The sequence below is a fragment of the Chaetodon trifascialis genome, chromosome 10, assembly GCF_039877785.1.
Source record: "Chaetodon trifascialis isolate fChaTrf1 chromosome 10, fChaTrf1.hap1, whole genome shotgun sequence".
Classification (NCBI taxonomy): Eukaryota; Metazoa; Chordata; class Actinopteri; order Chaetodontiformes; family Chaetodontidae; genus Chaetodon; species Chaetodon trifascialis.
Genome location: NC_092065.1, coordinates 19,530,734 through 19,554,312, shown reverse-complemented (window position 1 = coordinate 19,554,312; position 23,579 = coordinate 19,530,734). Strand labels below are relative to the sequence as shown.

Genomic DNA, 23,579 nt, shown 5'->3' with positions numbered 1-23,579 from the left:
TGATCTACTTAATAAGGTTAGTAGCAGGGCAGATGCTGATCTGGTGTATTGTGCTGCGTCGCTGATCTGTGAACAGCAGGATATGTGGAGCTTTCTCTTGAGTCGCCTCCACAATGTTACATGTGTTGTTTCCTGTCAGACATGGCAGAGTTGAGGGATGAGACCATCAGAGCCTAGCTCAAGTGTACCAAAGCGGGCCCATGGAAAATGGCCAGACGTGAAGGAGGAATGACGAAGGCTGAGTATTGTTTTTTCCAAGAGATCAGTAAACATCCCACAGAAGGCGCAATTTGCAGCTACCGCACAGGTAGCTACATCCAGAGCTGTGTTTAATATCAATGGTGAGAGTTTGAACCAGAAACCTGGAGGTGAGCTATTTCAAAAATCCAATTAACAAAAGATCTTGATCCATACTGATTGTGGTGATGTCTTCCAGCACCAACCTTTCAGCAGCATTTCCATTTGTAGCCCACACAAGATCTTCCGTGATGTAATGCCATGACATCTCTGAGATCAGTAATGCTCCCCGGAGGAAAAAGCCTGAGCCTGGTTATTCAGTGGCATCCTGATAACTAACCCACTTATAGGGGTCTAATAATACAATAATTGTCAGTACAGTATTTGTGTTTCCGAAATGTCCATTTTGTAGGGTATAATGAATATTACAGCCTGTAGCAGCCACTGCTAATGCTGGCCTCCTGGTGTTGTTTGGAGAAGCTGCATAGTGCCCCACGTTAGTATTACTCTAATAGTGTCATCCTAATTAACTCCTGTGACATGTAAGAGTGAAGTCATACGCCGGATCTACATGTAGCCAGGAAATCACCAGGGACAGAGCGATGGAGTGGTGTCCTACACATTAGTGTATGTTTACCAATGTAGTGTTACTACAGTGTTTACAGTGAGATAACAGAGGGAAGTGTTCACCTAAGAAAATATATGCCAGTTTCATAGCTGATCCATCATAAAGTGATAGAGCAGGAGGATACACTCACATGGACACTTTGCCAAGTTCCAACCTCCTCGTGTATTACTCATAGCTGTGTGAGTTTAAAGGATGACAGCAGTGAGGATGAGCCAAGTGGAACTCACACGGGGAAAAAGTATTGATGTCATCACATGTTCCGCTTCTCATGTCATTTCCATGATCAGTGTCCTCGTGGTTTATCCTGTGCTGGCGAGACAGCACGAATACAAGAGCTCCCTGAGGAGGAATGATAGAGATTCTCCAGCAGCAGCACATTTTAGTCACTTCAAGCATGACATCTCATCATTCAGGTTCCAGGGCATTGAAAAGGTGACTTTGCCAGAGAGAGTTGGTAACACTGATTACATCCTTAAGAGAAGTGCAGCATACTGAATATTTACTTTAGAAACTTTATCCCCCAAAGGGCCGAGTGATGAGATTCCATAGCATGTCATGCTCCGAGCAGTTTTGGGATTTTATAGGTCTATTTCTGGTGCACTCAGGATACGAGTGGATATGATTACACAATTTTGAATGATTTATGAAAGCTGCAAGCCTGATGTTTGCATTCATTAGATCTGCCTTTTATGTAACTATCCTTGTAAATGGAATAAATTAGTGTCGCAGTTCCTTCTTTTATATGTGGAGTATAATATGACAGATGTTCATGTGCCACTGCCAATGATTGAGAGGCTTGAGAGACTTTCTACCAGATTTCCATCCTGCTACACCAAATACTCACTAGTACACCAAAGGCAGGTGGATTAATCTGCTTCTGAAAACAGTTCCCAACAAATGCACCATTTCCCCCTGCTTGAGGGACGTTTGTTAGAGACCAGCTGTTTCAGGAAACAATTGAGCCTTTTTTTTTTTCAAAATAAATGTATGTTTGTGAGGTGTTTTATGTCGTCAGTAGGAACCAATGGGCTTGGAGTGTAGAGCCACGGACAGAGTAGGAAAGTCAGAAAGTACTGAAAAATGAATTTCTACTGCACATCGCTCAAATCTAAATTTTGGTACCAGCTTCCAAAGTCCAGTATTGGTGTATGCGTAGATAAATGCCTGCACTGCATCACCATGAAATAAGAATATATGAATAATTTATGAAATTGCCTTTTAAATCTTTCCTTGACTTGATTATGTTTTCCATCAAGGTCAAGGACAAGTAGGTATGAACTGAGAAACGACTGAGCCAACGTTTTAGCCTCAGCTGTATTTAGCACTGCACCAACTATTGTCAGTGCAAGATCAAAATGTGTGCCTGAGTGTGTATATGTGCAGGTCACATGCTTTGTGTGTTTACCTTGCCAATGCCCTTCATTGCAATGAGCGGCTCTTATGCTCACTTAGCTCCCCTCTCCACACAAACACAAAGAAAAAGACACACATGCACTCTTCACCCCTCTTCTTAGTCATTACAAAGTAAGAAATTCCTGCTGAGAGAAGACTCCACACGCACGCTCTCTTTTACCCACTCACCCACACATACACAAACGGATGAGTAGTAATTGAGTGATGAAAACTGCAGTGTTTGCTTCTGCATGGGGAGAGAATGACAGAGAAGTGAGCAGAGAGGCAGAGGGAGCTCCAGCTGCAGAGTCTCAGCTGCTTAGCAAGGCTCCAGCTCGGCTTTACACACCAAATGCCCCATTGTAAGACCATTTAGACAGGCAGCGACACACAGCAATCAGTTCGTCTTCCCAGACTTTCCTGCAAATATCAGACTGTCGACACCCTGCGCTCGCCAACAGAGGCGGTACGACAGCAATGTGAGTGAAACTCCAAACTGAGAGCATGAGAAAAAGAAAGCCATTAAATTTCAATAAAGTACAACAATCAATGAAGATTTCTTTAGTGGTTCAAGAACACACACAGAGCTCGGGGCTGTTTTTTAAGTGGATTTTGGCAATCCACTTATCTCTCCGGAGCCTGGCAGGTGTCAGGAGTAAATTTGTTTTTGATTCGTTCACATGGATCAGCAGTTCGGCAGTGTGTGCATGAATCAACAGAACACACTGTTACACAGTATTATGAAGTTGGCCTTCAAGTAGATTCTTGACCTCGAACGAAATAGTTTGAACTGTGTGTGTGCTTGTTTTTCTACATTTGTGCAGCCCCGACACTGAAAGCCCACTCACGTTGTGGGGTCCAACAACTTTGTGGGGACCAAAATGGTGGGCCCCACAATGTAAATCATTACATTTTAGGGTGAAGACATAGTGTTACGTAAGGTAAGGGTTAGGTAGTGGTTATGGTTAGGGTAAAACTCCAGGAAATGAATGGAAGTCTATGTAATGTCCCCAGAAAGATGGATACACAGCAGTGTGTGTGTACATGCATGCATGCATGTCATGAGGTCAAGCAGTAGGATCAGCGATCACAGCTGTCAACAAAGGCATTGATGTATTAGGAGGGGTGTGTCAGCAGCCACGTGCCACAGCAACACCCAGCTCTCAACACACACACACACACACACACACACACACAGATTGTCTTCTGAGGACCTGCTTAAGGTTAGGGTTCGGTCTGGGTGTCCACAATGAATGGAAGTCAATGCAATGCCCTAACAAGGATAGCTGCTGCACAAACGTGTGTGTATATTGCTGTGTGGGCTCCATCTCGAGCCTTCTCATTATCTGAACACACACACACACACACACACACACACACACACACACACACACACACACACACACACACATACACAGCTGCATTACATACTCCAGTGAGAGCTCTGAACAGGGTTTTGAATATAAAAACATTCCTCTAAACTTTTATTCAAACCTTATTTTTAAACCGTATGTGGTTTTATGCACGTGTTTCCAGAATGCCACGGTTCACCACTTCTGTAAGTATGAAAATCAGTATTGGCAGCTGTCAGCAGCTGTGATCATGTCGAGTTGTCAGGCCTCTAGTTTGAGGTTTGTGGTGCTCTGGCATAGCGGTCATAGTGACGATCCATCGTGGTGTCCTTTGTTACCACCTGTGTCAGACACATCCAAGAGGGGACAGCTGGAGAACAGTCAGGAGACGCTAAGCTGGAAATATGAACTGCAATAAAAGGCAGAAGAATTATCGAACATGTAAATTAAACATGATTCCACATGAGAAGTGCACCGTAGGCAACAACGGAGAGTACTCTGTGATCTCAAGTACTGGCTTCACGTGACAGTTTTGTGACATCAGTTTATGGCAGTGGTATTAGATGGCATTAATGTTACAAGATGCACATTTAATCTCTCCTCTGCATCTTTTACCCTGTGCTGCTACAGCTTTTACGATAAGTAAGTACATACTGAGTAAGGGGACTTACTTACTCTATATATTGCTTTTTCTGCGTGACAGAGCTGGGATTTGACATATTGGCCAAAGACTCTTCAACATGCCGACAGATACAAAAATGTCCCTGCAGTGTAGTGAGAGTGCGGTCATGACGTTTTCTCTCCTTGTTTTCTGCTCCTCTTTTAATTTGCCATACAAAGTCAGCACTTCCTGCATCTTTCCTTGGTCAGTTCAACACAATGTACATTTCCACAGCACACAAGTCCTGTTTCCATTCTCAGTTCATTCCAGTCACCTCTTCTTTGAAGCATTTTTAGCTGAATATGTTCGATGCTGCTGAGCCGCCACTGAAACACCTCCTGCACAGATAGTTCATATTAAAAGTCATCCAGCAGCTCAGAGGGGATAATCCCTGCTTTTCCTCACAGGTTTTTTAGTAAAACATCTGCAGAAAGTAGCAATTGTTACTATTTGAAAGAACTTCAGATTATTTTAAACTCGCCGTCTAAAATGATCAAGTAAATATTGTTAATAATTCGTACCTCTAATACACGAACTGAACCATCCATCCATGTTTGTTGACTGAAGCATCTTAATGTTTCAAAGCTCTTGTATACATCGTGGATGGATCCTCTCCAAGCGTCTGCTACTAATTTCAGAAAAATTACATTTTCAATGCATTATAGATCTTTTTTGCACTGCTTTCTCGAGTAAAAAATATAAACAATTTTATATATAAATAATATGAATATTTCATGCAAAACCATGTGGAATTTGTTACTTTAAACAAGCCACTCGCCAAAAGCGTTGATATGTGTGTCTGTTGCTGTTTTGAGCATGGAAACACTCACTTCTGACAACATCCATTTTCTGTGTGTGTGTGCGTGTGAGAGAGAGAGAATGTGTGTGTGTGTGTGTGCGTGTGTGTGTGTGTCTCTGTGTGCGCTGCCAGTGTGTAAGGCTACATTCTGCACCACATGCTGAGAGATTAACTGCAGACTAATGAAGTCAACACGTCTGTCTGGCACACTCCCACACGTATCTGTGGACATGACCCAGCTCAGACAGGCACACGGCAGTAGGAGGCATTTTGGCCTTCTTTTCTTTGTCCATTGGTTTGTTAGGCTGACAGTCTACCGGTCAACATGATTAAACTTCTGATGTGGAAATCTAAAAAACTCTGTCGTCTACTTCAAAGCCTGTGTTAAACAGTCAAAGGATGTATTTATATTGAATATCTGTAAAACGCTTTGGTCGATCATATACAGCACTGCCTCCTGCCTGTCGGTTAGAGCTGGAGCTCAATAATTTATAGATTTTTTAAAAGATATTCTGTTGAACTTAACTCCATCATGTCTGTTCGAACAGGATTTCCTGATTCTCTTACTTGTTAGTACACAAACAGAAAGAGGCAGAAAAGGTTGTTGAATGTGACATTTCAGCTCCTTCCAACTACTTTTTCATTCTTTTCTAGTTTTCTTCCTGAATCGTGAGCTGATCTGATGTCAGTTTTTGGTTGGTTGTTGAGATCCACACACACAAAGTGCAGCATAATGTCAACTCAGCGATCCTCATCAGGCGCTTTAGTTGTACCACCAACACAATGCAGAATATGATGACATCCTTATGAATAAATGCTTTTTAAATAAGATTTTTTCATCACCACACTCCCTCAGCTCCGAGGTAAATCAGTCCATCTGGATTTTGCCAGAATTGCCAGACAGCCAGTCTGAGCACACACACGGACAGAACACACACACACACACACACACACACACACACACACACACACACACACACACACACACACGCACACACACACCAGTCATGCCATGTGGTGTTGGAATCCAGTTCAGTGGGGGGTAGAGTGTGTTGGTGCTCTTCTGGAGACATGTCTCCCCCTGCACTAATCTGTTAAGACCCCCGCACTGCCTCTCGCTGCCTCGCTGTGTGTGTGTGTGTGTGTGTGTGTGTGTGTGTGTGTGTGTGTGTGTGTGTGTGTGTGTGTGTGTGTGTGTGCCACATGCCCCACATAGTTGGCATGGTATTCACAGGCTGTGGCTCCAACTCTCTCTCATTCATTCTTTCTCCCTTTTGCTGCTCTTAGCTGCTCTTTGTTTCCTGCTTCTTTGTTTTGCTGGTTTGTGCTCGTGACCAGCAGTGTTGCACTTTAACTCCTTATAGGAGTTGTCAAAGTTCTGTTGCTCAAAGCATTAAAGAATCCAGAAGCAGGTCCAGGTTATTCAGAATAATGAGCCGCGCTGATTTCATCTGAACTACTTTCTAACAAACAAACGCTCGTAGTCCCAGTGAAAACTTGACGGCGTGCGGTGTGAATCATCCAGGGTAACAGGATCAGGTGGAGGCAGAAGTCTCAGACAGTTAAGATAAACTGGACTAGATACCACGGTTTTTTCATGATTTCAGAGAGCCAGCTCTTTAAAGTTGAATGTGCTCTCTGCGTCATCTGTGCCAACACTGGTTTGAGGTGAAGCACCGTAACAGTGTCATGGTGTGAGGAGAACAGATTAGAGGTGTCAGACAATCAGCCAGCAGCTCAGAAGGTGAGTTTGGTCTCTCCTCAGAGATAACGACACCATTTGATGGTGTTCAGAGCTGATGTATTGAACTCATTTTGAAGTTACAATTACTAAGCAGAAGGAAAAATGAAAATGCACAATTCAAGATCCAATCCTGGACAATTCAGCAGTCTAACTTAAACAAGTGCTACTGTAGCATGAAACCTGCGCGCATTGGGAAATGAAGCGCTTTGACTGTATCAGTATAGTGTCGTTGTTGAAGCCTCACCCCTTAAACAGACAGGAACAAAGCCGAGAGCAGAGTAAGAGCAGAGATTAGAATCTGAGGCGGCCGTGTCCACCAGTTCAGACGAACCACCCAACCCTCCTACTGTAATTAGGCCTCTCTCTATTTTTACCCCCTTTTCTCCTTGAACTTCACATCTGTGCTGTAAAGATTTATTTTCATCTGCTGCAGCTTCACGTATAGAAAGTCTATTTTTCTCCACAGGCGGTTACAGTGGTCATTTTGAAGCTAAAAGATTGAGTTGCGTATGAGAATGTGCTGCATTGACTACCACACAGGAGGATATTCCGTCCTACTTTTTGTTTCTAGACCAAAGAACACACCCGTGTTCTCGTTATCTGTCCTTTTCTCATAAAGCAGAGAAAAAGAAAGAAAAGGAGAGGAAGACAGGCGTAGGGTGAGGGTGCTTCTGGGAAGGAGGGAGGGACATTGCTCGGACCAAAGGTCATCTGCGGAACAATGACTTATGCTTGACGTAATCATACACACTGAACAAAAGAGCGAACGTCCCAGCTTGAGCCACACATGGCCCTCTGTTATAATGTGTGTGCGTATTTGCATGAAGAGGAATTCTCCTTTAGTGACCCCTCATAAATTAATGTCTGAAGGCATTTTAATGTTGGTCGGTTGGAGTAGCTGCAGCTTTTATGAGGCCACTGATTTATTCTGAGAGCACGACACACAGAGATTTTTCTTTGCTGGATATGTAGGTCAGTAAATCTGAAAGTATACAGCCGTCCTCGGGCCACAGTTCTGTGACGAGACATAAGAAACGAGGCTGCACAGGGACTTGATACAGCTGTTGAGAGATGGGTGAGCTGGTCTGTGTATGGAGCCTGCCAGAACTTAAGAATCAACATCAAGACGTTTGATTCGAGGTATTTTAGAGTCAGTCCAGCATAGCTGTCAGATACTGGTGTTACCCATGCGACAAATGCATGTGGAACTTTGAAAGGATGGCAAGGATCAGCATGGAGTAATGTAATGTAATGCCCGCCCTTAGCGAGGGGAAACTGACCTGCCACATTGTTCAAGGGAGTTTGACCACTTTGTGTTCGACAAAGTCGCGCATCAGGCTGTGAATACTCAAATGATTATCGCAGGAATAGTCTGACAGTTTGGGAAATATGCTGATTTGCTGTGGTCAAGAGACAAATGAGAAGATTGCATCCCACTTTCATGCTTGTAAAGTAAATGTGAAGCTAGTGCCAGGAGTCAGGTAGCTTAGCTTAGCATAAAGACTGGAAACAGGAGCCACAGCTAGCCTCGCTCTGTCCGGAATCGCTCTCTTGCTTAAAGGCTTATTTTGTGTTTCGGTTCTGCACAATCCACTGATTGTTGCTGTCAGATTATTTGAACTATGTGTGTCTCATCTTATTAATGACGGAGACGAGATATTGAGTTTAGCTGTGCAAAAAGTGCTGTTGGCAGTTAAAGCAGAGACACGAGTCACGATGCAAACACACGGTGCAGACATGCGGCACTTAGGCTGCTATGAAACGATGTTATTAGCTGACTGGTGACCATCCCGAGAGCGACACACACATTCACACACATCTATGTTCATGATAAGAGGAGGATGTCTCTGTGTCTGACCATTGACCCATTCCTCTGATGTCCTAAAGGGATTAAAAGGCTCAGCAGGCTATTTCTAATACTACACACACACACACACACACACAAATAGATCACTTTGCATTAGTGTTTAAAGCTGCGTTTCCAGCAAGCAGTCCATTTGAGTTCAGTCCAGTTGAGTTCAGTTCATTAGACATTAGAAGGTTTTCCTTTAAATTATTTAATTTGATCAAATTATTCATTTCTAAGTTGTGGATGGTCCCAATAGACCTGCACCATTCCCTTTCATTTCTATGAAATTCATTTTCTTACCTAGCACGCTGATCTTGGTGCTTAACGGTGGAGCTAGAAACACTGCGGTTCGTTGATTGGTCACAGAGAATTGGGGCAACTTTCCCAACTCTCCTTTTTTTTTTGCAGCAGCAGCAGTCTTTTGTCCTGCTGCCTGCAGCCTTTTCTCAAACAAAGCTCGTATCCTTGTTGTAATCAGCAGGCACATACCGAAAAAGAACAAGAAACATTCAATGTCCTACACTGTGTTCTTGTTTTATGAGAGCAGTGTAGCTCAGTGTGTAATAGGGGTGTGTAGTTGAGCTCGTGAGAGTAAAGTGATGGTGGATGTGAACGGAGCAGAGGGAAAGGTGAGCAGTAAATGTACAGTGCAGGTTACTGCGTGTCAGTTAATACATGCTGCAGCTTCTCAGCACCAAGAAAAGTCTCGTCTTTGTTCCCCAGCTGTTGGAAAGTGAAGAGGTTAGCCCAGATGCCCCAGTTAACAAGCCCACCTACGTTTAAGAGTGCTGTCTGCGGCGGAAACGCAGAACGGATAGAGTTTAGGTACCGGTGCGTACAGTTCTGAGGGAACTGTGGCTCAAGTGTTTGATGGAAACGCAGCTTTAATGTGTGTCTGCTCTCTGGGGTGGACAGACAGGTGATCAATAACATGGCTTATCAATGTGATACAGGGCTGGGGATGCTGTGTGTGTGTGTGTGTGTGTGTGTGTGTGTGTGTGTGTGTGTGTGTGTGTGTGTGCGTGTGTGTGCGTGTGTGTGCGTGTGTGTGTGTGTGTGTGTGTGTGTGTGTGTGTGTGTGTGTGTGTGTCTCTCTCTCTCTCTCTCTCTCTGCAGGACACATCTGGCTCTTAGCCAAGTGTCATCAATACTGTTGAAAGCTTTCTGACAGTGAGGAAAGGGGTGTTTACATGAGTCTATGTTTGACACAGACTGAGAATTAGAAAGACACCAAGACAGAAATAAAGACTGTTTCTCCGCATTTTATGCATTTGTTCTTATTACAACTGGTGGTGAAATAATTCCTGGAGAATAAAAGGTCTTGCTCTAATTCCCCCTCCTGTGGAAAAGAGTAGAGAGACTGTGTTATGAGGCGGGTGAGTCGAAGGCAGAGGGGGAGTGAGGAGACAGAGGCAGATTAATACAGACAGGCTGTCAAATGGATGGTTTTATCATTTGTCTGTGTCTGTCTCACACGCAGCGTACCTCTGACAGCTGGGGAGCTGAACAAATATTATCAGAGAGCTTCCATTAATCAGGGCTGGAGCGGAGTGTGATTAAACAATTATTTGACAAACAGACAGATACAGGATGTGAGGTCTGATACTGATGATGAGTGAACATTTAGATTACAATTATATTATACTATTCTATTTTGTTATATATTTATATATGTGTAGCTCATATGATGAAATTTAATGATTTCTTTGTACCTTGGCCTGAGTTTTGTTCTTTAGCATACTATAAGCTAACTTTTTCTTTTGTTTTGACATGTGTCAATCTCTCTCATCCATAGTCAGATAATAAGATTAATATCAGTTTCATCTCCCTGCACCAGAGTCAGAGATCGATCAGGACGCATAGCCTGCAGTAGTTCACTATAATGAGTAGCATAAGGAGCAGGTGGAAGCTCCCGGCCTAGCTCTGTTTTTATTACAGCAGGTTTTTAATATCTTTTTAAGAAGTAAACTTCATTCTAATATTGAGCACAATTATTTGTCTTTGTCAGCTCATATTGTAACTATAAAATAGATAAAGGAAACAAAGAAAACCGTGTGAATTTCCACCTGACCTTAATAAGAAAGGCCTCAGCAAACAGTGACACAGTGACTCCATGTAGCATCCCAGAGCTGCCGTTTTGGATGGACTGAATTTTATCTGCAGCCGCTCCCTTTGTGCTACAGGTGCACAGTTAACTGTCTGAACTTCGTGCGACAAGAAATTCATTCATTAGTAGTGTCCTCAAGGGAACCCCTGGTTTGATTCCAGCCCACTCCCTTTGCTGCATGTCGTCCCCTGTCTCTCTTACAGTCTACTTGGTGGCACGGTGGCTCAGTGGTAACACTGTCGACTCACAGCTAGAAGGTCCCCGAATCGAATCCCGCTGTGGTCGCTGGGCGTGTCCTCCACCATGCCTTTGGTGCCTGCTGCACCAGGAAAAATAAAGGGCCTTTCTGTGTGGAGTTTGAACATGGAGCATGTTCTCCCCGTGTTCACCCGGGGTTTCCTCCATAAAAATACCCCCACTAAAATCATGCAAGAAGATCACCACCTGACCAATGGTGACGACAATGGAACTGGTCCCTGGGCGCCGGTCGACTGGCAGCCCACTGCTCCTGGTCTGCCGTGGAGGAAGGACTGACCATGGATGGGTCAAAAAGTGGGAAAGAATTTCACATATGCATGGCGTGTGCAGTTTCCCCCTCAACTCTGCATGTTGTGTGTAAATTGTGACGAATAAAGGAATTCTTCTTCTTCTTCTTAAAGCAGAAATGCTGCAAAAATGATCTTCAAATAAAGTAGTGCCTTCAACATTTCCCTCAAAGGAACAAAAATGGTGGTGGTGGCAACAGCATGTACACTCATTTTTGCTAAAAACCCTACACTTGTTAGTAAAAATGCTAAGTGAGCGTCCATGTAGGTGTCCGCTTTCAATTTATTGTTCGCTATAGAGTAAACTACTGAGGGATTATATTGCAGGGAATAATGAATGACTGAGGGATTTTGGACACAACGTTGGTGATTAGCATGCTGCTAACAACATACAATATTGTATTATAATGTCAGAGTGATTGCACAAGCTAATGCTGGTATTACTGATATTTAGTTTAACCAGCGCATGGAAATGAGGAGAGGAGATAAAAGGATACTAAGAGAGCTAGCTCCACTACTTTTGTTTGTGTGTGTGTGTGTGTGTGTGTGTGTGTGTGTGTGTGTGTGTGTGTGTGTGTGTGTGTGTGTGTGTTGTATACCACAGCTGTTGTGTTTTCCCAGGCTGCCTGGTTGACTCTACACTCAAACCATATAATGCAGAGTTTAAACAGGCACACAATAGGGCAGCCTGGTTCCCACGACAACTATGACAGGACCCCTACTCTGTTTTTATTGCCTATGTGTGTCCATGTCGGCAGCTTTTTTTTTTTTTAATGAGACTGAACAACCTTAAGTCTCTGTTCATTCGGTGTGAAGAAGCAATAAACCTTTGTTCAGAGGTGAAGAAGGCTTTTAGTTTTAGGCTGTTGTGACTGACTGGTGCATTGTGACCTTTGCAGGTTGCCATAGTCACATAAACACAGTCTTGATGACTTTTTTTTTTTTTCCAGAGAAAGGGACTTTAAAGAGATTTTGCAGCTATCTTTTTTTCTGTTGACAAAGCTTTTCTCACTCTGTTGATATGATTATTAATATTTCTAGCAGGGTTTATTTCCATCCTCCCACCTTAAAATTGATGTTTACGTTATTCTCGCCTCTCACTGGCCTCTCCGCCCTCTGCGTTTTCGTGTGCAGGTGGTGGTTCCTACTCGGGTTGGACAGGTGTATGTCTACGACACAGTGAAACCAGAGCAGGACGAGTACGACGTCCCTCCCAGACATCAGCCTACGACCCAGCAGGAAATATACGACGTGCCGCCCACCCGCCAGCAGTACAATGCACAGGTCAGACTGCTGTGTGTGAGTGTGTGTCTGTGTCAGTGTGGGTGTGCGTTGCTCATGTTGTGGGGACATAAATCTGTTTACACAGTCACACTGTGGGGACTCACCTTTCAGCGTGTAGTGGTTATGATTATGGTTTGGGTAAGTGTCAAGGAAATGAATGTAAGTCTATGTAATGTCCCCAGTGATGGAAAAGAGAGAGTGTGTGTGTGTGTGTGTGTGTGTGTGTGTGTGTGTGTGTGTGTGTGTGTGTGTGTGTGTGTGTGTGTGAGTGATTCTTCTGGATTGGATGTGTTTAATCAGTGTATCCATCTGACATGCTGGGTATGATTCATTTTGATTAATCACATATCAGTGCCACATAAAGACCTCACCTGATTCGAAAGAGCATAAAAAAATGTTTTTAATTTTGCTTTCACAGTATTTCAGCATATTTAGGAAATTATCTTCATGAGAAGAACCAACATGCCTCAACCAAAATGCTGTACATCCATAAAGACTGCAAAACATTTGATACTCGACGGATATACTCAGATTAACAGCTCAAATCACAGTCGCATGAAATGTTTGGTGCTTGAATAAAAAGACAAACTTATATGCATCGAACTGAATTAAGTGAAGTAGTGAATATCATCATTCTGCACTGGACAAATGTCAGATTTGTTGTGGTGTAATACAACATATTCAGTAAATAAAAGTTTTAAAAGTATAAATTCTACATCAATTAAAGTACATTTCCAAAGATATTACCTTCATATTGTACTCTGTTTTGATAAGTAGGTATGCTTTTGATCCCTTTGTATTCATTTCCAGGGTAACATTTAATTAACAGTTCAGAAGTATGTGTCAAAGGTGTTGTGGAAACTCCAGTGGAATCAGTCATCAATGACTTAAAGGATTATTTTGCTTATTCTCGGTCGTAATGTTCCAGCTCCGGCACTCTCAGTAAGAGTAGCTGCAGGTGTGGATTTAGTGACTGTAAGCTCGTAAAGCTGTAAATATGTGAGAGGATACGCACATTTACAAATGGTGTTGTGTCATCACAGCATTGTACTCTTATCCATCACAGTGTCTTGCACAACGCAGACACACACAGGTATTGTCTGGCACCAAGTAATCGTCCTGTCTGCAGAATATTAATATTTGATGTGGTGTAACATTCAACCTCTCCCTCTCTAAATATTAGATCTATCTTTAGTGATGGTCATTTATAACCAACAGGCGGCCTTGATGTTCCACTGTGTGTGTGTGTGCGTGACTTTGCATTTGACTCCACACACATAGGTCAGTTTATTCCTGCGTAATTCCACATATACTGTTCACAATGTTTTCTGCTTAATAAGCAGGCCCTTTGCGCAGGCACGCGGGCAAAATGGACGTAGAAGAGAATCTTGGTGCTGACGAGCCAAAAGAGAAAGGTCACTCACATACAACCACAGTAAAACGAGAGTCGCAGGAGGAGGAAGAGGAGGGGGAAATGAGCTGTAGGAGGGAAGAAGGGGAGCGGGAGGAGGAGCACAGAGAGGAATCAAGTATGAAGAAAAACATGGTGACAGTGACCGATGAGGAAAATGAAGGATGGGAAGATGAGGAGGAGCAGGAGGAAGATGTGTAGCTGTAATAACAGATGTAGCTGCTGGGCTTTTTTGAAGTCGGCAATCTGAGAGGTGAAAAATGAACGCACCGCAACACAAGGCACTTCATCAAAATGTCTGCTGTGTGGGAGACGGCTCATGGTAGATGGCTCTGACCATAACAAGTAATCACAGACGTGCACACACACACACACACACACACACAGTAACATCATAGTACAGCTATGGGGTACAGGGAGCTGCTTCACATGACAGTTACTGTACGTCCATAGAGGGAATGACCTCAAACATTTTCTAACGTCTGAGCAGAAATATTTACACTGCTGGAACATCAGCCCTGCCTGCACTGATCAGTTCACAGCGATCCTCTTTCCAGCTGCAGCGACCACAGCGGTTGACTCAGTCTGTGTAAAAGACACTGAGCTGATGACGTCAACGTGCACGCTCAGGTCCTCTACCAGAGGATCTCAGCTGTTTCGACATCCAGTCTAGTTTTCCCTTCAGCCCTTGGTGCTTCTCAAGCTTCTCATGCTTTTCTTCCTGACGTAGCTCAGGATCTCTACATCAGTCACTACTGCTGTCTTCTGTTCCTTGTCGACCACCACAATGCCCGTTTGTTAGTCAGTCGGGATCTTCAGCTCTCACAGGGTCTTAGCTCTGCCTTTCTCAGCCACCTTTGGCAGTGTCCCCTATTTGGACTTGGGGACTCTTAGCCACTTGGTTATGTCTTTAAGTGCATGCTTTCCCAGCAAACTAGAGACCTTCACAGGTCCATCCAAACCTCAGGACCCAACACCCGACCTAAGACCCATATGGATTCTGATTCTGATCTTATGCAGTGAGGTCCAGGTCAGGTCCCGTTCTATTAACTCGGCTCCCGAGTCTGTTCATGCGTCAGGGCCAGTCACAGGGGACAAGACTACTATTGTTACTTTAGCTAAGACACAAAGTTTTGTTTTGACAACTTGTAAATTAGCATCAACTTGTTAAAAGCATTCAGCTGTGAAATTGGTGTTAATCAGATCAGTGTCTCCCGGCCGGGTTCCCCTCTAACAGTTTTTGGTTCATCATGGGTCAGGGTCTCAGCTTTCAAATAAGAGACAGTTCTGGTTCAGTTCCAGGTCTGTGCTCTTTTTCAAGTCAGCACTGGTCGCTCACAATTTCACTTTGTCTTTCAAATTGAAATAGTCTTTGCTTTCATGACCACAGTTAACATTTAGTATATGTGACTTTTGTTAGGATGAGATATAATGAACGTGATGGTGCAGAGTCCTACAGAGCGAACAGTTTAATGTGTTCTGGTGGTTTTCCTTTCTCTCTCTGTGGAAATGCCCCATTTGGACGGGCGTGGCATCACAACAGCTGTTTCTGTACGCACACACATGTATCCAGTGTGTGTGTGTGTGTGTGTGTGTGTGTGTGTGTGTGTGTGTGTGTGTGTGTGTGTGTGTGTGTGTGTGTGTGTGTGAGTGTGAGAGGTCAGTTACTGCAAATCATTGCAGTATGTGTGAGAGCCACAGAGAAACGAGTCAAGGGAGGACTTGATTGAAGACCAGTAAGGATTGAGGGAGAGAGTGTTGATAGATGAACATTTCCTCAATAAGATCACTGTCTTACAGAGAGGTGGTCATGTGACCAAAACCACACTGGTTCAAATTCCTGGGATGGCTCTTTGCCCTCTCCACCTCCTTTTTCCTCATCACTTTTCTGCCCTTTCTCCACCTCTTCCTTCTCTTTGTGTCGTCCTCTCCTCTCTGCCTTCTTTTCATACCCTTTCTTATTTATTCTTGCTTTCTCTCCTCTTCCCTTCTCTTCACCGCCCTTCTTATCTTCCCCCTCCTCTTTCCTTTTTCTTCCCCCGCATACTACACTTGACTGGACTTGCAACGGTCATTCCATTAGACTCCTCTTAAGCCATGTTTGTGTACTCGCCATTAGCTTTTTCATCTGTTAAACACACATGAGCCAATACATAACACCCAGATGTGGGTGTGTCCTGTTGAGCCTCCCAGCCAGAATCTGGCGATAAGCACCCTCTCGCCCAAAATCAACAACTGCAGCAAGTACACATTTGTAAGCGTACGAACAACAACTGGAGGAACTAATTGGAGCAGCTTTTGAACTGCGTGCACACAAAACCAGGATTGTGCATTCGTCTGATGTTTCTTTTTCTCATTCAGTAGTGTTGCCGTAAATAAACTTCCAGTCTACATCAAGGTTTTCCTCTTTTTATGTCACCATTCCCACAGACAGTGTAGTGTAGAGAAACCCCAAAAAAGCGGCTGCTTCTAACGTGTTTTAAATTATCACCACAGCTGGTACCAACAACTCTGCTGAGTCACTTAAGTCTCCCATCTTGCCAATTCTGCAGTAGTGTAATGTTGAGCAGTTGCTGCAGGATTAATACAGGGTGTCTGTAAAAATCATGAATTCAGTTCCCTCAAACAAGATTTTGAAAGGTCTTGAATTTGATTTCCTTCTTAAATATTTTCTCTTGAAATCATTTTTGAATTGGTTAGACATCAATCCATTTCACGTCCAGGCCCAGGTTGCATTATTTTAATTAATCATTAGGAATTATTGTTATATACTGATGGCCATTTTGTCCCTGCTGGTTTTCCTGCATGCTTAGATACTTTGGCTGGTATGGACATGAAATGTTTATCAAATGTAATTCTATGTGGTGTTAAGAAAGTCGTAAATATAACTTGCTGAGCGGAGCTGGCTGTTGCCTTCAGACAGATGCGCCTCATAATGACTGAATATGAGTCACATGTGAAGTACAGGTCCGCCCCATGTATGACGTGTTCTCTCTGATATAGCACATCACTGCACTGATAGGCGTGAGTTCATATGTGTGTGTGTGTGAGTGAGTGTGTCCCCAGTGTGATGTGTGAAACAACATGTTATTTATGTTTGTCCCTCTCTGTGTGTTCAGGTGTATGACACCCCTCCCATGGTGGTGAAAGGGCCCTCTAGTGGTCAAGATATATACGACACCCCAGCAAGTACAGACAAAAACACACAGCAGACGGTAAGGCCTTGGATGTGGACTTCCTGTGTTCATATGTGTCACAGATATGTGCTATAACAATTCCTTGATCCTGGCAGTTTAAAGATGTACTGTACATATGTGGGTAATCTTACCCCCTTTAGTTGATTTGGTTTGGTTTATTCTGAACATTTGTCTATAAAATGTACACGTCACTTTCAGGAACAGAACAATATAGCCCTGGATTTATTTCCATTGTAGAAGAATACAAAGAACTGAAATACCCAAAGCTAAATCCCAGACAATGACATCATAAAAGATAATGACTGGATCAAATATGAAAGACAATAACACTAACAGACTAAGTCTGCTCTTATTCAGCCAATACAGAACGGTACACTGCCTTTGTCAGGGTGACTCACAGAGACGACAGAAATAAGACAATAAAATGTTACATAAACAGCAAAACACAGCCCCAAAATATCATCAGTAAAAATGGATAGAGTTTAAGATCTACATGAATATCAGTGAGACCACAGTCAACAGCCATGCTAGCAGCTCCGTCATCAGTTTAGCAGGAGTAATATTTGCCATTGTCGCATCTTCGTTAGCATGCTAACATTTGCTCTTCAGCACTCAACACAAAGTTCACATTTTCTGATGAATTTTGCAAACAAAATGATAGAAAATCAAAAAACACATCGTCAACTAATGAGAGCACAACAACACATTAATCCAATTCTGCCATTTTATAGTAGCCATCTATGAAAATACAGATAACAAACTGAGGTAAATCAATTTTTGCAATTTTCTGGCTTCTGGTGCATTTATTAGATGTATTTATTTTAGATTTATGTTATTTACTTCAAGTTTTTTGTCATGTTGTGTGCTTTATAATGTAATATGAACAGAGACTGTGAAATTGCAGAATTTACCCACTTTAAAAAATAAAGAGTAAAAAGATGTCTATCAATGAGCAGTTACCTGTAATTATTCCAGACATTAGAAGATGTGTGTTGATCTTTCTGGGAAGACCTGAAAACTAAAACTGTTCATGACAAAAGCCCCAGCAAATTACCAATTTATGTCATTTCTCTCGCTCTCTCTCTTCAGGTCTATGACTTCCCTCCGTCTGTCAGTAAAGACGTCCCCGATGCTCAGCCAATCAGAGAGGAGACCTACGACGTACCACCCCACTTTGCCAAACTCAAGCCACAAGTCCCCGTCCCTCCTGGCCAGTACCTGCACAACAACCTCAACGATGACGATGAGCCGCCGATTCCTGAGGACGTGTACGACGTCCCGCCTCCCATCCTGGCTGACAAGCATTATCATGGAGACAGGGGCGGGGTCAGTCAGGCCGCCCAGGAGATCTATGACACCCCGGCCAGCCTGCGGACCGGCGGTCACCCCGCGCAGGATGTCTACGACTTCCCTCGGGAGCGAGAGGAGAAAGGAGGAGAGAGGAGAGACCACTACATCTACGATGTCCCGCCACAGGTAGGAGACGTAAAGTCCCACATCCTGGGAAAGATGTGTGCCTAGTCTCATGTTTCTAAGTATTCTGAGATCACCAGCTCGTTGTGTCCAGTTGGTTACAAGTGATGTTTTTGTTTATCATGAGGTCAGTGGAAAGGCAGCGCTCACCTGCTGTGCTGTATGTGTCTCTCTGTTCTGTGGTGATGTGACACACTCACTCTCTTCAGTAAATCAAGTCATGAGTACAAGCTGGTGTTTAGCTTAAGACAAGAACAAGAAGTTGATGTGATGATGTTACACGTAACATTGGCTTTTTCAAAGGCCTCATAGATGAATTTAAAGATGTTTTTTAAGCTCCCAGTTAGCTGTCATTTGCATGAAAACAGCACTGTAATGCTTATCCGTTCTTCCATCTTTCACCTTTTCATTTAGTTTTTAGTTGTGGACAAATGTTGGACTCATTTTTATTGAGCCTTGTCTTGTTTTTGTCGTGGAAATAAGGTTATCAACAAGTACTTTTCATCAGGGTTTTTTGGGGGGGAAATTAACACTGCTAGTTGAGCACAAAGACAGGAAACAGGGGGAAGCTGCTCAGCTTCTGTGCATCCTGCTTGAATCCAGTCATTTTCAGTGATGATGTGTGTTTTCCAGGTTGTGCGTGATGCCCAGTCCACCAGTGAGGAGCTGACCATGTCCTTCAAGCGGCTGTCTGCCTCAAGCACAGGAAGCACACGGAGCAACCACTCTGCTTCCTCCTTAGACATGGTCCCTGTCCGCGACACCTCCTCTTCCTCCTCAGCTCCTGCTCCTGGCTCCATTCCAGGGAAACCCCTCATCTTGGACCTGGAGCAGGCCATGGAGCGTCTGTCTCGCCTCCAGCAAGCTGTTGAGTCCAGCGTTTCCCTCATGATGTCTTTCATCACAGGTAACTGGAGAGGCCCTGCTCACCTTGAAGGGAACCTCCCGGCCATTCATCAGGCTGCTGACCGGGTGCGTGCCACCGTCCGAGACTTCCTAGAATTTGCCCGGGGTGCTGTGGCGAATGCTGCCCAGGCCACAGACCGCTCTCTGCAGACCAAACTGGGCCGTCAGGTGGGGAAGATGGAGGAGGTCTTCCAGAGTTTGATTCGACACAGTCAGAGCTTAGATGCCATTTCCTGGTCGCACACAGCGCTCACAGCACCGCCACCAGGAGGGGATGACTTAGATCGACTAATCATGACGGCACGAGGCATCCCCGACGACGCCAAGCAGCTCGCCTCATTTCTCCACGGTAATGCCTCGCTGCTCTTCAAACGGACCAACCGGCAGCAGCAGCAGCTGCCACTTCCTCCAATCCCAGGAGACATCAGCGGTCACATGACAGGATCGGGAAGTGGGAGCTATCAGGGAGGAGAGAAGGTGCACATTCAGTCGCGGCCCCTCCCTTCTCCACCAAAGTTTACAGCTGCAGAGGAAGAGGAAGGTGTGGACAGGCCGTATGAGACCACAGAGGAAGGCTGGATGGAGGATTATGACTACGTACATTTACAGGTACGTACACACACACACACATGCCATGTGCCTCTTTATATAGTTGTGAGGACATTCCACTCACAAGTTGAAAAGAAACTCTGCCGCTGTGTTTGCTGTTATGATAGAAGTTCCTTTAGCATGACATGCATGATATTCGAGTAAACATGAACACATAGAGAGGAATCTGCTGAAGCAACACCTAATGCTTATGATGGAGGTGACTGCTGGTACAGAAGTGTTTAGCAGCAGTGATGAAGTGCCAGCCTGATTATAAAGACCACATAGTTGCATGAGATGATTGTGGTCATTGAACAGGACATAGAATATGGACAGTATGAGTGTTCATTTTAACAGCTTATTTTGATTTTGTGTTAATCTTTGGATGAAAATTAATATTTGCTGTGTTCTTCTAAGTATTTCAATGCTACAGTCACATGCATGCAGGTCATGAAATGAGACTTTGCGAGAAGAGAGTACTTAATTCATTTGTCCATTTGTCTTTCCTTCACATATTTTTGACTCATAAATAATGTGATAACGCTGCGTGAACTACAGCGACGCTCCATACTTTTATACTATATTTTATACTATATCCGTTTATTTCCTGATATTGATAGTGCACATGAAAGTAATAATATGTTATTTTCACTGTTGAACAGTGACAAGCTATGTCACAGTCTTGTCAGGGCTGTTGGTATTCCTGTATATGAATGCCAGAGCAAATGAAGTCTCACAGCAGCTTTCTGACATTTAGTTCAGAGCACAGTATTCAGAAAAGTAGCATCATTGTTTACACCCCTGTCACTACCCATTCTGAGCAGCACATGTGCGTAGGTCAAGTTTTAACACCTGACCAACGGGTGATCCTAACTCCATCCACTTGCACATGTGCCTCCCAGACCAGCAGTGATCATCTCATCCAGGTTATTACAGTTACTGTATGTCACCACTAGAGGGAGACATAGGTTGCACATTACTTGTCATCTTCCTACTGATCCACAAAGAGATGTGTTTTAGATGAATCTTGTGAGTGAGTACAGGTGGTATAACAACTGTGTGGCTGTGTGTTGATCTGTCAGGGCAAGGAAGAGTTTGAGAAGAACCAAAGACAGCTGCTGGAGAAAGGCAACATCATCCGACACAAGACACAACTGGAACAGCAACAGGTACCTGCGTCTGTGCGCTTGGTAAACAACTTAAAAAAAATTAATTGATCAAAGTTGTTTAGATAATAACTGTCTCCATCCTCCTCCTCTCCTTCCAGATTAAACAGTTTGAGCGGCTAGAGCAGGAAGTCAGCCGACCAATCAACAATGACATGACGGGCTGGGTCCCGTCTCCACACCACCCAATGGCCAACCAGCTGGCCCAAAACGGCTCTGGAGGCCCCTCCTCCAAACTGTGCCATGGCGACCGGCAGCTCCTCCTCTTCTACCAGGAGCAATGCGAGCAGAATGTCACCACGGTGACCAATGCCATCGATGCCTTCTTCACCTCCGTCAACTCCAACCAGCCACCTAAGATATTCGTGGCACACAGCAAGTTCGTCATCCTTAGCGCACACAAGCTGGTGTTCATTGGCGACACGCTGTCGCGCCAGGCCAAGTCTCCTGAGGTGAGGGCCCGAGTGGCCCAGAGCAGCAACACCCTCTGCGAAAAACTCAAGGACATCGTGATCAGTACGAAGACGGCGGCGCTTCAGTATCCTTCCCCTGGAGCGGCCAGAGAGATGACTGAGAGGGTGAGGGAGCTGGCAGGGTGCACGCAGCAGTTCAGGATGGTGCTGGGACAGCTGCTGGTGATGTAGGGGCTGTGAGGGGGGAGGAGGAACATGAACCAAACAGTGACACAAACTGAGATGTCCCAGGAACATGGGGCAGTCAACACGGGGTGGACGACCCTGTACGCCCCTGCAGCATGGGGTAGGAGGACCTGGAGCCCCGTGGAGCACAGAGTGCTGCAGGAAACCCTGTACACCCTTCCGCTGTGAGGTTGGAGACCCTGCGTGCCTCGACAGGGTGAGGCTTTCAAACCCTTACGCTCCTGACACGTAGCATGGGAAACCCTATACGACCCTGGATCCTGGGGGTCTGGGACCCTGTCTGGGAACGGCGACACCGACCTCACATCCATCCTCTGCTCCCTCTCCACCTTGCCTTTCACTGGGACCATTCCTCCATTCCTCTGCAGGCTTTTTATTCTACACAAGCTAAAAGGAACATTTATCTTCAGTGGGCTGGGCCAATGGTTGTAAAATAATCATTGTAAATATTTAAGTTACCTATTTAGTCAGAAAACAGAAAGAAAAGAGACTTAAGAACTTCCAGTATATAAATATAAATATATGGTTCTTTTTTTTTTTGGAAGAAAAGATGAAAACATAAGTGTAGTTTTTAGACAATATCAATAATTGTTATTATTATTGCTATACCGTACAATTATGGCTCTAATTCTTGATCCTTGTATCATTATTGTTATGGATGTGTAAATTCCAGATGATATGTATGAATGTATGTTGTAGTACGTCTATGCTCTTCTCCATCCCTGACAAAGGCACACTTTCCGAAAAAACACTGGAGCACACACTCTCATCTTTAAACTTCACCAGACGACAAACTGTCTCTTCCGCACGTTGCCATGTTGCCTCTGTGCTGGAGCAGCAGGTTGTTGTCCACATTGATCTCAGTCCACCAGTGCAGGCAACACTGCTGCCAAAAGATGTCCACAGAGCTGCACCGTTGCAGTCCAGCAGTATTTAAAGATGATCTCAGTGCCATCTCAGTTGCTTTTTTTGGAAAACTATACGTAGGTTGTTTTGTAAGAGGCATGTATTAGAGAAAAGGAGTGTAAAAAGGTAAAATCCACAAATGAAATTAAACCTGTTTTTCCTCTTTTCTCTGACACTGTTATGTGTTGTGTTTTTGTAATGTTCACGAATGATTTGGAATGTCATTGAATCATATCAGGATCTCCTGAAGACAATGTGTAGGGCATTAGCACAGGTATCTGTGTTTCACTCTAATTTCCAGCAGAGGTGTTCCACTCCTCTCCCTCATTCCACCCGGACTGAAGAGGCTGAAGGAAAACCTGCTGCTGCTGCTGCTACACAGCTGTGAATGACACCTTGTCTGAGCAGCCGCTTCCTCTCTTTAGAAAGTGACAGTCTGGAGCAGCCACTCAACTCTATCCTTGGAGCTACACGGTCCCGTCCCAGTATCAGTCGTTAAAGCTTGTCGCTTTTGGTAACTGAGTTCCTGCTTCTGCACACGAATGAACCTCGCTTCCTCACCTCATGCCTCCTTGCTCAGTCCTCTTCCACATCTGCCTTCTCACTCAGTTGTGCTTGGATTGTTAAATGTTAGACCACTGACAAATAAACCATTTTTCTATGTTTTCACTTGTC

At 44.2% G+C, this 23,579-nt stretch overlaps 1 protein-coding gene across 2 annotated transcripts in view; it reads left to right on the top strand.

The window, feature by feature from the left end:
• Positions 1-23,579, top strand: part of bcar1 (BCAR1 scaffold protein, Cas family member) — an 81,791-nt gene extending 58,212 nt beyond the window's left edge. For both annotated transcript variants that reach the window (XM_070972452.1, XM_070972453.1), the window contains exons 3-8: positions 12,449-12,598; positions 17,129-17,224; positions 18,296-18,682; positions 19,313-20,194; positions 21,256-21,342; positions 21,441-23,579. In XM_070972452.1, the coding sequence (XP_070828553.1) occupies positions 12,449-12,598; positions 17,129-17,224; positions 18,296-18,682; positions 19,313-20,194; positions 21,256-21,342; positions 21,441-21,983 (2,145 nt within the window). In that variant the 3' untranslated portion in view covers positions 21,984-23,579. The remainder of the gene's footprint in view (positions 1-12,448; positions 12,599-17,128; positions 17,225-18,295; positions 18,683-19,312; positions 20,195-21,255; positions 21,343-21,440) is intronic.